Source organism: Oncorhynchus mykiss, chromosome 17, assembly GCF_013265735.2.
Source record: "Oncorhynchus mykiss isolate Arlee chromosome 17, USDA_OmykA_1.1, whole genome shotgun sequence".
NCBI classification, from domain to species: domain Eukaryota; kingdom Metazoa; phylum Chordata; class Actinopteri; order Salmoniformes; family Salmonidae; genus Oncorhynchus; species Oncorhynchus mykiss.
The window spans coordinates 12,625,916-12,639,865 of NC_048581.1; the positions used below are offsets into that span (position 1 = coordinate 12,625,916).

The 13,950-nt window shown below is 52.3% G+C and overlaps 1 protein-coding gene across 2 annotated transcripts in view; it reads right to left on the reverse strand.

The window, feature by feature from the left end:
- LOC110515463 (MHC class II regulatory factor RFX1) overlaps nt 1–13,571 on the reverse strand; it is a 30,599-nt gene extending 17,028 nt beyond the window's left edge. For both annotated transcript variants that reach the window (XR_005036823.1, XM_036949007.1), the window contains exons 1-6: nt 13,413–13,571; nt 11,784–12,123; nt 6,158–6,261; nt 1,949–2,016; nt 1,152–1,395; nt 827–1,008 (exon numbers count right to left, since the gene is read on the reverse strand). Coding sequence is in view for 1 of the 2 variants with exons in the window: in XM_036949007.1 (XP_036804902.1) it covers nt 827–1,008; nt 1,152–1,395; nt 1,949–2,016; nt 6,158–6,261; nt 11,784–12,090 (905 nt within the window). In the remaining variant the exon portion in view is untranslated. The remainder of the gene's footprint in view (nt 1–826; nt 1,009–1,151; nt 1,396–1,948; nt 2,017–6,157; nt 6,262–11,783; nt 12,124–13,412) is intronic.
- Between the last annotated feature and the right edge of the window lie 379 nt (nt 13,572–13,950).

A 13,950-nucleotide genomic window follows, 5' to 3' on the forward strand; every position in this document is an offset into this window, starting at 1 on the left:
TGAAGAATCAACAACAAGTGGGACACAATCATGAAGTGGAACGACATTTATTGGATATTTCAAACTTTTTTAACAAATCAAAAACTGAAAAATTGGGCGTGCAAAATTATTCAGCCCCTTTAAGTTAATACTTTGTAGCGCCACCTTTTGTTGCGATTACAGCTGTAAGTCGCTTGGGGTATGTCTCTATCAGTTTTTCACATCGAGAGACTGACATTTTTTCCCAATCCTCCTTGCAAAACAGCTTGAGCTCAGTGAGGTTGGATGGAGAGCATTTGTGAACAGCAGTTTTCAGTTCTTTCCACAGATTCTCGATTGGATTCAGGTCTGGACTTTGACTTGGCCATTCTAACACCTGGATATGTTTATTTTTGAACCATTTCATTGTAGATTTTGCTTTATGTTTTGGATCATTGTCTTGTTGGAAGACAATAATTTTTTGCACGCCCAATTTTTCAGTTTTTGATTTGTTAAAAAAGTTTGAAATATCCAATAAATGTCGTTCCACTTCATGATTGTGTCCCACTTGTTGTTGATTCTTCACAAAAAAATACAGTTTTATATCTTTATGTTTGAAGCCTGAAATGTGGCAAAAGGTCGCAAAGTTCAAGGGGGCCGAATACTTTCGCAAGGCACTGTAGATGTGTATATAGTGTACATACTGTGTGTTATATAGATATGTGTATAGTGTACATACCGTGTGTTATATAGATGTGTGTATAGTGTACATACCGTGTGTTATATAGATGTGTGTACAGTGTACATACCGTGTGTTATATAGATGTGTGTATAGTGTGTTATATAGATGTGTGTATAGTGTACATACCGTGTGCCCAGGCGTCTGGTCCTCAGCCCCATGAAGACAGATCTGATGAGTTTGCCGAAGGAGGCAGCGTTGACAGGTTCTAGCTTGTGATCCTGACAGTGTAAGAGGTAGTGGCAGTAGAGGGTACAGCGAGGCAGACTGACCCCCTCTGCACCCTCGTAGTTATCCAGCAGCCACTGTACCTGGAGGGGGAGGGAGAGCTGAAGACTAGAGGGATTTGTCCAAATCAACATGCACAAACAGTAGTGGTGTTACTATTCACACACACACACACACACACACACACACACACACACACACACACACACACACACCCCCTACTCACTGTGGCGGGGGCTGCTCTGGTGTTGTGACTGGAGTAGTCCCCACCTCCCAATACGTATCCTCCCTGGATGACGTAACCACTCCCACCTCCTCCCGTTGCCGCGGTGACGGAGACCGACTGTGAAGTCACGGAGTTAGTGACCTGTGACCCCGAGGTGGGCGTGGACTCGTAGTAGGAAGAGGAGGAAGAGGGAGGGGTCTGGGAGTAGAGGGGGGAGTCGGAGTACGGGTAGCTGCCAGAACGACTGGAGGGAGAGACAGAGGGAGAGACAGAGAGACAGACAGAGAGACAGACAGAGAGACAGACAGAGAGACAGACAGAGGGAGAAAGACAGAGAGGGAGAAAGACAGAGAGGGAGACAGAGAGAGAGAGAGAGAGAGAGAGAGACAGAGAGAGAGAGAGAGACAGAGAGAGGGAGAGACAGACGGAAAGAGAGAGACAGAGAGAGGGAGAGACAGACAGAGAGAGAGAGAGAGACAGAGGGAGAGACAGAGAGAGAGAGAGAGAGGGAGAGAGAGACAGACGGAGAGAGAGAGACAGAGAGAGACAGAGAGAGAGAGAGACAGAGGGAGAGACAGAGAGAGGGAGAGACAGAGGGAGAGAGAGACAGAGAGAGGGAGAGACAGAGAGAGGGAGAGAGAGACAGAGAGAGGGAGAGAGAGACAGAGAGAGGGAGAGACAGACGGAGAGAGAGAGACAGAGGGAGAGAAGAAGAGATGGGAAGGAGAGCGAAAATAATACAAATCTGTAAAACACATATGTGTGTGTGTGTGTGTGTGTGTGTGTATACTACTCACATGGTAGAGGTGGTGTAAGAAGAGTCCTCTCCCTCCACATACTGACTGGAGTAAACCTGCTGCTGCACCTACAGAGAAACCAGTAACTCATTTAATAGTCTCAGGGGAATTCATATGAACATCTCTCTTCTCTATCACGCTCTCCCTCCCTCCCTCCCTCCCTCCATCTCTTTCAGAAACCTTCACCCTATCACTCCTCTCCACCCCAACTACCTCCCTCCCTCCCTCCATCTCTTTCAGAAACCTTCACCCTATCACTCCTCTCCACCCCAACTACCTCCCTCCCTCCCTCCTTCTCTTTCAGAAACCTTCACCCTATCACTCCTCTCCACCCCAACTACCTCCCTCCCTCCCTCCATCTCTTTCAGAAACCTTCACCCTATCACTCCTCTCCACCCCAACTACCTCCCTCCCTCCCTCCTTCTCTTTCAGAAACCTTCACCCTATCACTCCTCTCCACCCCAACTACCTCCCTCCCTCCCTCCCTCCCTCCTTCTCTTTCAGAAACCTTCACCCTATCACTCCTCTCCACCCCAACTACCTCCCTCCCTCCCTCCCTCCTTCTCTTTCAGAAACCTTCACCCTATCACTCCTCTCCACCCCAACTACCTCCCTCCCTCCCTCCATCTCTTTCAGAAACCTTCACCCTATCACTCCTCTCCACCCCAACTACCTCCCTCCCTCCCTCCATCTCTTTCAGAAACCTTCACCCTATCACTCCTCTCCACCCCAACTACCTCCCTCCCTCCCTCCCTCTCTTTCAGAAACCTTCACCCTATCACTCCTCTCCACCCCAACTACCTCCCTCCCTCCCTCCTTCTCTTTCAGAAACCTTCACCCTATCACTCCTCTCCACCCCAACTACCTCCCTCCCTCCCTCCTTCTCTTTCAGAAACCTTCACCCTATCACTCCTCTCCACCCCAACTACCTCCCTCCCTCCCTCCCTCCCTCCTTCTCTTTCAGAAACCTTCACCCTATCACTCCTCTCCACCCCAACTACCTCCCTCCCTCCCTCCATCTCTTTCAGAAACCTTCACCCTATCACTCCTCTCCACCCCAACTACCTCCCTCCCTCCCTCCTTCTCTTTCAGAAACCTTCACCCTATCACTCCTCTCCACCCCAACTACCTCCCTCCCTCCCTCCTTCTCTTTCAGAAACCTTCACCCTATCACTCCTCTCCACCCCAACTACCTCCCTCCCTCCCTCCCTCCCTCATTCTCTTTCAGAAACCTTCACCCTATCACTCCTCTCCACCCCAACTACCTCCCTCCCTCCCTCCCTCTCTTTCAGAAACCTTCACCCTATCACTCCTCTCCACCCCAACTACCTCCCTCCCTCCCTCCTTCTCTTTCAGAAACCTTCACCCTATCACTCCTCTCCACCCCAACTACCTCCCTCCCTCCCTCCCTCCTTCTCTTTCAGAAACCTTCACCCTATCACTCCTCTCCACCCCAACTACCTCCCTCCCTCCCTCCTTCTCTTTCAGAAACCTTCACCCTATCACTCCTCTCCACCCCAACTACCTCCCTCCCTCCCTCCCTCCCTCTCTTTCAGAAACCTTCACCCTATCACTCCTCTCCACCCCAACTATCTCCCTCCCTCCCTCCTTCTCTTTCAGAAACCTTCACCCTATCACTCCTCTCCACCCCAACTACCTCCCTCCCTCCCTCCCTCCCTCCTTCTCTTTCAGAAACCTTCACCCTATCACTCCTCTCCACCCCAACTACCTCCCTCCCTCCCTCCCTCTCTTTCAGAAACCTTCACCCTATCACTCCTCTCCACCCCAACTACCTCCCTCCCTCCCTCCTTCTCTTTCAGAAACCTTCACCCTATCACTCCTCTCCACCCCAACTACCTCCCTCCCTCCCTCCCTCCTTCTCTTTCAGAAACCTTCACCCTATCACTCCTCTCCACCCCAACTACCTCCCTCCCTCCCTCCTTCTCTTTCAGAAACCTTCACCCTATCACTCCTCTCCACCCCAACTACCTCCCTCCCTCCCTCCCTCCCTCTCTTTCAGAAACCTTCACCCTATCACTCCTCTCCACCCCAACTATCTCCCTCCCTCCCTCCTTCTCTTTCAGAAACCTTCACCCTATCACTCCTCTCCACCCCAACTACCTCCCTCCCTCCCTCCCTCTCTTTCAGAAACCTTCACCCTATCACTCCTCTCCACCCCAACTACCTCCCTCCCTCCCTCCTTCTCTTTCAGAAACCTTCACCCTATCACTCCTCTCCACCCCAACTACCTCCCTCCCTCCCTCCCTCTCTTTCAGAAACCTTCACCCTATCACTCCTCTCCACCCCAACTACCTCCCTCCCTCCCTCCTTCTCTTTCAGAAACCTTCACCCTATCACTCCTCTCCACCCCAACTACCTCCCTCCCTCCCTCCTTCTCTTTCAGAAACCTTCGCCCTATCACTCCTCTCCACCCCAACTACCTCCCTCCCTCCCTCCCTCCCTCCCTCCCTCCCTCAGAAACCTTCACCCTATCACTCCTCTCCACCCCAACTATCTCCCTCCATCACTTCCTCCCCTCCTGTATCCCCTCCTCCCTCCCCTCCCTCCCCTCCCTCCCCCCCTCCCTCCTTCTCTTTCAGAAACCTTCACCCTATCACTCCTCTCCACCCCAACTATCTCCCTCCATCACTCTGTCCCCTTCCTCCCCTTCTCCCTCCCCTCCTCCTCCTCCTCCTCCCTCCCTCCCTCCCTCCTTCTCTTTCAGAAACCTTCGCCCTATCACTCCTCTCCACCCCAACTATCTCCCTCCATCACTCTCTCCCCTTCCTCCCCTCCTGTATCCCCTCCTCCCTCCCTTCCCTCTCCTCCCTCCCTTCCCTCCCTCCCTTCCCTCTCCTCCCTCCCTTCCCTCCCTTCCCTCTCCTCCCTCCCTTCCCTCCCTCCCTTCCCTCTCCTCCCTCCCTTCCCTCCCTCCCTTCCCTCTCCTCCCTCCCTCCATCACTCTCTCCCCTTCCTCCCCTTCTCCTCCCTCCCTCCCTCCTTCTCTTTCAGAAACCTTCACCCTATCACTCCTCTCCACCCCAACTATCTCCCTCCATCACTCTCTCCCCTTCCTCCCCTCCTGTATCCCCTCCTCCCTCCCTTCCCTCTCCTCCCTTCTTCTCTTTCAGAAACCTTCGCCCTATCACTCCTCTCCACCCCAACTATCTACCTCCCTCACTCTCTCCCCTTCCTCCCCTCCTGTATCCCCTCCTCCCTCCCTCCCTCCCTCCCTCCCTTCCCTTCCCTCTCCTCCCTTCCTCCCCTCTTGTATCCCCTCCTCCCTCCCTTCTCCTTCCTCCCCTCCTGTATCCCCTCCTCCCTCACATTCTCCTTCCCTCCCCTTCCTCCCCTCCTGTATCCCCTCCTCCCTCCCTTCCCTCTCCTCTCTCCCTCTCCTACTCTGAGTGTTGCCGCTGACGCGTAGAGCATCATGAGGTGGAACAAGACAGGGAAGGAGAGAGGGAAGGAGAGGGAAGAGAGGAGGGAAGGAGAGAAGGAAGAGAGAAGGGAAGGAGAGAGGGAAGGAGAGGGAAGAGAGGAGGGAAGGAGAGAAGGAAGAGAAGAGGGAAGGGCTGCTTTTGGAGATGGGAATGAGGGATATCCCTCTCGCTGTCTGTCTTCCACTGGTGCCTCTTCTCTCTCTCGCTCTATCATATCTCTGTTTCTATCCATCTCTCTGTTTCTCTCTCTCTCTCTCCATCTCTGTTTATCTCTCTCTCCATCTCTCTGTTTCTCTCTCTCTCTCTCTCCATTTCTCTCTCTCTCTCTCTCTCCATCTCTCTGTTTCTCTCTCTCTCTCTCTCTCTCTCCATCTGCGTCAGGTGTGTGTCTGGTGTGTGTCTGGTGTGCGTCAGGTGTGCGTCAGGTGTGCGTCAGGTGTGCGTCAGGTGTGTGTCTGGTGTGTGTCTGGTGTGTGTCAGGTGTGTGTCAGGTGTGCGTCAGGTGTGTGTCAGGTGTGCGTCTGGTGTGCGTCAGGTGTGTGTCTGGTGTGTGTCAGGTGTGCGTCTGGTGTGCGTCTGGTGTGTGTCTGGTGTGTGTCTGGTGTGTGTCTGGTGTGTGTCTGGTGTGCGTCTGGTGTGCGTCAGGTGTGTGTCTGGTGTGTGTCAGGTGTGTGTCAGGTGTGTGTCTGGTGTGCGTCAGGTGTGTGTCTGGTGTGCGTCTGGTGTGCGTCTGGTGTGTGTACGTGCAGGTGTATGTGTAGCGTACCTGTTGGGTGGTCTGCTGTACTACCTGGGTGGAGACCCCTGTCTGAACCACTACTACTGGAGGATTGGAGTCTGATACACTGTCACTAGAATGGAGAGAGCCATCTATGGAGAGAGAGAAGGAGAGAGGAAGAGATGGATAGAGGGAGGGAGGAGAGAGGAAGAGATGGAGAGAGGAAGAGATGGAGAGAGGGAGGGAGGAAAGATGGAGAGAGGGAGGGAGGAGAGAGGAAGAGATGGAGAGAGGAAGAGATGGATAGAGGGAGGGAGGAGAGAGGAAGAGATGGAGAGAGGGAGGGAGGAGAGATGGAGAGAGGGAGGGAGGAGAGAGACAGACAGACAGATGGAGAAAGAAAAGAGAGAAACAGAGACACAGCGAGAGAGAGAGACGAGATGAGCGAGAGAGAGAGAGGGAGGATCGGTGGAACACAGTAAATGAAAATAGAGAGAGAAAGAGAGTAGCAGGAAGAGAGGACAGAGAAAGAGAGTAGCAGCAGGAAGAGAGGACAGAGGAAGAGAGAGAAAGAGAGTAGCAGCAGGAAGAGAGGACGGAGGAAGAGAGAGAAAGAGAGTAGCAGGAAGAGAGGACAGAGGAAGAGAGAGAAAGAGAGTAGCAGGAAGAGAGGACGGAGGAAGAGAGAGAAAGATAGTAGCAGGAAGAGAGGACGGAGGAAGAGAGAGAAAGAGAGTAGCAGGAAGAGAGGACGGAGGAAGAGAGAGAAAGATAGTAGCAGGAAGAGAGGACGGAGGAAGAGAGAAAGATAGAGTAGCAGGAAGAGAGGACGGAAGAAGAGAGAGAAAGATAGTAGCAGGAGGAAGAGAGGACGGAGGAAGAGAGAGAAAGAGAGTAGCAGGAGGAAGAGAGGACGGAGGAAGAGAGAGAAAGAGAGTAGCAGGAAGAAGAGAGGACGGAGGAAGAGAGAGAAAGAGAGTAGCAGAAAGAAGAGAGGACAGAGGAAGAGAGAGAAAGAGAGTAGCAGGAGGAAGAGAGGACAGAGGAAGAGAGAGAAAGAGAGTAGCAGGAGGAAGAGAGGACAGAGGAAGAGAGAGAAAGAGAGTAGCAGGAGGAAGAGAGGACAGAGGAAGAGAGAGAAAGAGAGTAGCAGGAAGAGAGGACAGAGGAAGAGAGAGAAAGAGAGTAGCAGGAAGAAGAGAGGACAGAGGAAGAGAGAGAAAGAGAGTAGCAGGAGGAAGAGAGGACAGAGGAAGAGAGAGAAAGAGAGTAGCAGGAGGAAGAGAGGACAGAGGAAGAGAGAGAAAGAGAGTAGCAGGAAGAGAGGACAGAGGAAGAGAGAGAAAGAGAGTAGCAGGAAGAGAGGACAGAGGAAGAGAGAGAAAGAGAGTAGCAGGAAGAGAGGACAGAGGAAGATAGAGAAAGAGAGTAGCAGGAAGAGAGGACAGAGGAAGAGAGAGAAAGAGAGTAGCAGGAAGAGAGGACAGAGGAAGAGAGAGAAAGAGAGTAGCAGGAGGAAGAGAGGACAGAGGAAGAGAGAGAAAGAGAGTAGCAGGAGGAAGAGAGGACAGAGGAAGAGAGAGAAAGAGAGTAGCGGGAGGAAGAGAGGACGGATGGGAGGAAGATAAACAACATGAGATTATGTTTACAACTTCATCAAATATCAAATCATTAACAACATCCACATAATAAACCAGTACTCACGATACTCTGTCTCCACACTATAACAGCAGTTACTGTAGAACATACTCTGTCTCCACACTATAACAGCAGTTACTGTAGAACATACTCTGTCTCCACACTATAACAGCAGTTACTGTAGAACATACTCTGTCTCCACACTATAACAGCAGTTACTGTAGAACATAGCTCTTAGGACAGACGAGAGAGAGATGGAGAGGACAGAGGGCTGGCCATCTCTCCAGCCTTATATATGAGGCAGGCAGAGGGAGGCCTTGGACAGCTAATCTCCCTAGATGGAGGGAACAATCCCCCCATCATATAAACACAGATATCAGGTGAGGAGAGAGAGGAAGGGGTGGAGGGGAGAGAGGAAGGGGTGGAGGGAAGAGAGGGAGGGGTGGAGGGAAGAGAGGGAGGGGTGGAGGGAAGAGAGGGAGGGGTGGAGGGAAGAGAGGGAGGGTGGAGGGAAGAGAAGGAGGGTGGAGGGAAGAGAGGGAGGGTGGAGGGAAGAGAGGGAGGGTGGAGGGAAGAGAGGGAGGGGTGGAGGGAAGAGAAGGAGGGTGGAGGGAAGAGAGGGAGGGTGGAGGGAAGAGAAGGAGGGAAGAGAAGGAGGGTGGAGGGAAGAGAAGGAGGGTGGAGGGAAGAGAGGGAGGGTGGAGGGGAGAGAGGGAGGGGTGGAGGGGAGAGAGGGAGGGGTGGAGGGAAGAGAGGGAGGGGTGGAGGGAAGAGAATGAGGGTGGAGGGAAGAGAGGGAGGGGTGGAGGGAAGAGAGGGAGGGGTGGAGGGAAGAGAGGGAGGGTGGAGGGAAGAGAAGGAGGGGTGGAGGGAAGAGAAGGAGGGGTGGAGGGAAGAGAGGGAGGGGTGGAGGGAAGAGAAGGAGGGGTGGAGGGAAGAGAGGGAGGGGTGGAGGGAAGAGAGGGAGGGGTGGAGGGAAGAGAAGGAGGGGTGGAGGGAAGAGAAGGAGGGGTGGAGGGGAGAGAGGGAAGGTGGAGGGAAGAGAGGGAGGGTGGACAGAGATAGATGTTGACTATTGTGATTTATTACTGTTCATATAGTATGATGATCCATTCAATGTTATTGTTTATTATCTACTTCACTTGCTTTAGCAATGCTAACATATGTTTCCATGACAATAAAGCCCCTTGAATTAAACTGAGACAGACAGAGTCTGACAGAGACAGACAGACAGACAGAGAGAGTCAGACAGAGACAGACAGACAGACAGACAGAGAGAGTCTGACAGAGACAGACAGACAGACAGACAGACAGACAGAGAGAGTCTGACAGAGACAGACAGACAGACAGACAGACAGAGAGAGTCTGACAGAGACAGACAGACAGACAGACAGAGAGAGTCAGACAGAGACAGACAGACAGACAGAGAGAGTCAGACAGAGACAGAGACAGAGACAGATCTGTCTCTAGCTCCAGTGTGTGTGTCTGTGGTGTGAGTGGAGCAGGCCAGGCCTCACTAGTGTTACCTGATACGAACACCCTGCCAGACTGGCATGTTAGCTGCTGCTGCTAATCTACTAATAGACACCATGCAAATAAACTACACACAACACACAGTATGGCTGGTCAACTAGTCTGGCAGCTTTACAGTGGGCCTACAATGGAAATACATTGTTTGAATGTTATAGAGCTGTCCTCAAGGATTTTAAATGCAGTGTATATCCACATGTGGTGGAATTGTGTTTTTAAATGATTATTATTATTTATTTTTTTGTGAATTTGACCCCCTTTTCTCCCCAATTTTGTGGTATCCAATTGTTGTAGTAGCTACTATCTTGTCTCATCGCTACAACTCCCGTACGGGCTCAGGAGAGACGAAGGTTGAAAGTCATGCATCCTCCGATACACAACCCAACCAAGCCGCACTGCTTCTTAACACAGCGAGCCTCCAACCCGGAAGCCAGCCGCACCAATGTGTCGGAGGAAACACCGTGCACCTGGCAACCTTGGCTAGCGCGCACTGCACCCGGCCCGCCAATGGAGTCGCTGGTGCGCGATGAGACAAGGATTTCCCTACCGGCCAAACAGACGCTAGGTCAACTGTGCGTCGCCCCACGGACCTCCCGGTCGCGGCCGGTTACGACAGAGCCTGGGCCGAACCCTCCCTAACCCGGACGACGCTAGGCCAGACCTCCCGGTCGCGGCCGGTTACAACAGAGCCTGGGCCGAACCCTCCCTAACCCGGACGACGCTAGGCCAGACCTCCCGGTCGCGGCCGGTTACAACAGAGCCTGGGCCGAACCCTCCCTAACCCGGACGACGCTAGGCCAATTGTGCATCGCCCCACGGACCTCCCGGTCGCGTCCGGTTACGACAGAGCCTGGGCCGAACCCTCCCTAACCCGGACGACGCTAGGCCAATTGTGCATCGCCCCACGGACCTCCCGGTCGCGTCCGGTTACGACAGAGCCTGGGCCGAACCCTCCCTAACCCGGACGACGCTAGGCCAATTGTGCATCGCCCCACGGACCTCCCGGTCGCGGCCGGTTACGACAGAGCCTGGGCCGAACCCTCCCTAACCCGGACAACGCTAGGCCAATTGTGCGTCGCCCCACGGACCTTCCGGTCGCGGCCGGTTACGACAGAGCCTGGTCCGAACCCTCCCTAACCCGGACGACGCTAGGCCAGACCTCCCGGTCGCGGCCGGTTACAACAGAGCCTGGGCCGAACCCTCCCTAACCCGGACGACGCTAGGCCAGACCTCCCGGTCGCGGCCGGTTACAACAGAGCCTGGGCCGAACCCTCCCTAACCCGGACGACGCTAGGCCAGACCTCCCGGTCGCGGCCGGTTACAACAGAGCCTGGGCCGAACCCTCCCTAACCCGGACGACGCTAGGCCAATTGTGCATCGCCCCACGGACCTCCCGGTCGCGTCCGGTTACGACAGAGCCTGGGCCGAACCCTCCCTAACCCGGACGACGCTAGGCCAATTGTGCATCGCCCCACGGACCTCCCGGTCGCGGCCGGTTACGACAGAGCCTGGGCCGAACCCTCCCTAACCCGGACAACGCTAGGCCAATTGTGCGTCGCCCCACGGACCTCCCGGTCGCGGCCGGTTACGACAGAGCCTGGGCCGAACCCAGAGTCTCTGGTGGCACAGCTGGCGCTGGCTTATTATTATTTTTTAATCGTATACAAACGTCCTGTGTATATCTGCCCCAAAGACTGTTTTGTAGCGAACAGGCTTACTGATGGTAGGTAGTAGAATTATCTCTTGTCCCTCCTACAGCCCAGCTAACGGTAGTCCTGCGTGCCAGTATGTCCCTCCTACAGCCCAGCTAACGGTAGTCCTGCAGCTAACGGTAGTCCTGCAGCTAACGGTAGTCCTGCAGCTAACGGTAGTCCTGCGTTCCAGTATGTCCCTCCTACAGCCCAGCTAACGGTAGTCCTGTGTGCCAGTATGTCCCTCCTACAGCCCAGCTAACGGTAGTCCTGCGTGCCAGTATGTCCCTCCTACAGCCCAGCTAACGGTAGTCCTGCAGCTAACGGTAGTCCTGCGTGCCAGTATGTTCCTCCTACAGCCCAGCTAACGGTAGTCCTGCGTGCCAGTATGTTCCTCCTACAGCCCAGCTAACGGTAGTCCTGCGTGCCAGTATGTTCCTCCTACAGCCCAGCTAACGGTAGTCCTGCAGCTAACGGTAGTCCTGCAGCTAACGGTAGTCCTGCAGCTAACGGTAGTCCTGCAGCTAACGGTAGTCCTGCGTGCCAGTATGACCTCAGAGAACAGACCATGAACCAACCTGGACCTCATAGAGCAGACCATTAACCAACCTGGACCTCAGAGAGCAGACCATTAACCAACCTGGACCTCAGAGAACAGACCAACCATTAACCAACATGGACTTCAGAGAGCCTGTCCTACAGGTCTGGTAGATAACCATGGTAACAGTCGTCAGGAGAGGAAGGTGTGGCTGTGGTGGAATAGACCTGTTTCATCATGTCAGCTACTCTCACCTGAGAGAGTGAGAATGCCTCACCTGTAACGGTCACTACGATGTACTGCGGTGTGGAACTCTGTCCGTTACTCTGCTGAACGGCAGAACTCTGGATCTCCGCGGTAACAAACGGAGTCTGAGAAGGAGCGGCAAGAACCACTGTCTTCTGGGCCTTGGTGGGCGTGGCTTGAGCAGGAAGTTTGTCCTGTCCGGCTGTGGAGACGATGGACACTGACTGGTTGAACTGGGTTGGCGTGGAGCGGGAGGGCGTGGCTGATTGCGTTGCTATGGTGACAGCGTTGGGCTGAGGGGCCGGCTGGAGCTCTTCTGTGTAGCCCGGGGTCGCCATGACAACCGCCACGGCTGGACCAAGACCACCACTCTGGGGGAAGGACAAGGGAAGGAGTTGGTTATGACACACACACACACGCACACACACGCACACACACACACACACACAATGTGTAGAATTGTGCAACACACTTTCAAACCTTTTTCAACACACTTCAGGCCACCTCTTGTGAAAGCACACTGACAAAGGTGGACAGAAACCAGGGTGGAAGTGAGTATTTTGTCTGAGGCTGAGGCACACGAAGGTTCTTCCTGTTGGATGCAAAAACCTCCCCAAGTGCAAGTTTTTTTTGTCCATAGCACTAAACAGCAGATTCAAATGATCAAAGCTTGATGATGAGTTGGGTACTTGAATCAGTTGTGTCGTTCTAGGGCCCAGGACTGAGTTTGGGAACCCCTGATCTAAAGCATAGTTATATCATAGTTATATCATAGTTATATCCCATGACATTATTACATATAGACCCTTTAACTATGCCATACATTTGATAATGAGAAGTTTCCACTGGTAGAATATACCACGTGAGGATTCCTGAACTGTGTAACACACACACACACACACACACACACACACACACACACGTTCTGATAGCGACAGCACACAGGAAACGCACCTTGCTCCTTCTCTACAAGCATATCATATAATATTTTCTCCAGTTGCCATTGGTGTATGCTTCTAAATATTGCTTCTCCATTGGCTTCAGGTAATGTCAATCCCACCCATAGGCTCAACCCACCTTCCCCTCCCTGCGTGACAGCCACCGCGAGGACGGCAGAGCATGAGATCTGGCACACATTGCACAGTACGGGCATGACGATCACTTTTACTAGAGAAAACTTTTTCACAACTATAAAATAACAGTCAACATCATGACACATTCGTTTCTATGCTTCAGTTTACACACACTGGCACATATGTCTGTTTTGCAATTAGATTTGAAAAAAAGTTCGAAAATCTAAAGTGATTTTCTAATCAAAAGTATCCGTGAACATGTGACAAGTATGCCTCGTTCACTAAGTTTAACTATTATTTTTCATGTTAAAAGCTTTGCGAACAAAACATTTCGAACAACTAAAAGTACAAGATTCTCATATTACAACACCCGCCATTTTGTATTCCTATAACAGATTTGACATCGTCATAACAACCGTCTGCGTTTGGAAAGCGGTGAGCAACTAGCTGGGACCAGTGCTATTCCATCTCTGCCACGCTAGTGCCTTTTAACGCTAGATTAAAGCAATACAACGTTAAACAACTGAACAAAATTATTCAGACATAAACATCAGACGACGGTTTAATAAAAGGTGTTGCTTATTCACCTCAAATTCCCACTGGAATATTCCTGGCTTTGGTGTTAAAGTTTGTTTCTTAATGATTCTGGTTGTTGTTGTTGATTCTCGTTGCTTGGTTCTTGTCGCCACGACTACCGTGACTATGGCGCCTCGTCCTCACCCGGGCAACTGTTGCTACCCACCCGTCTTTATCCCGCCCTCTTCTTAACTTTGATTGGATAATTTTGGGGCGATGTCACTCATTTGTCGTCATGTCATTGGAGCATGTTTATGTCAATCATTTTTTTATCAACCGATTGGCTGTCAATCTCTGTCTATCAATCACTTTCACTACCCACTAAAAGTAATAGGAAAACACCCTGGTTCTCCCATTTCCTCGGGGTAATGGCTAGAATGGATCCAGCTTTTGTCAAATTAACGTCAGATTTGATTTTTCGTAGCAGGTTAGGAGAATTTACGCAGCAGGTTCGGGTAATGAACGTAGTAGGTTAGGATAATCAGGTTAAGGTTAGGAAAGGGATTAGGGTTAGCTAGAATGCAACAACAAAAAAACTACTTTGAACGT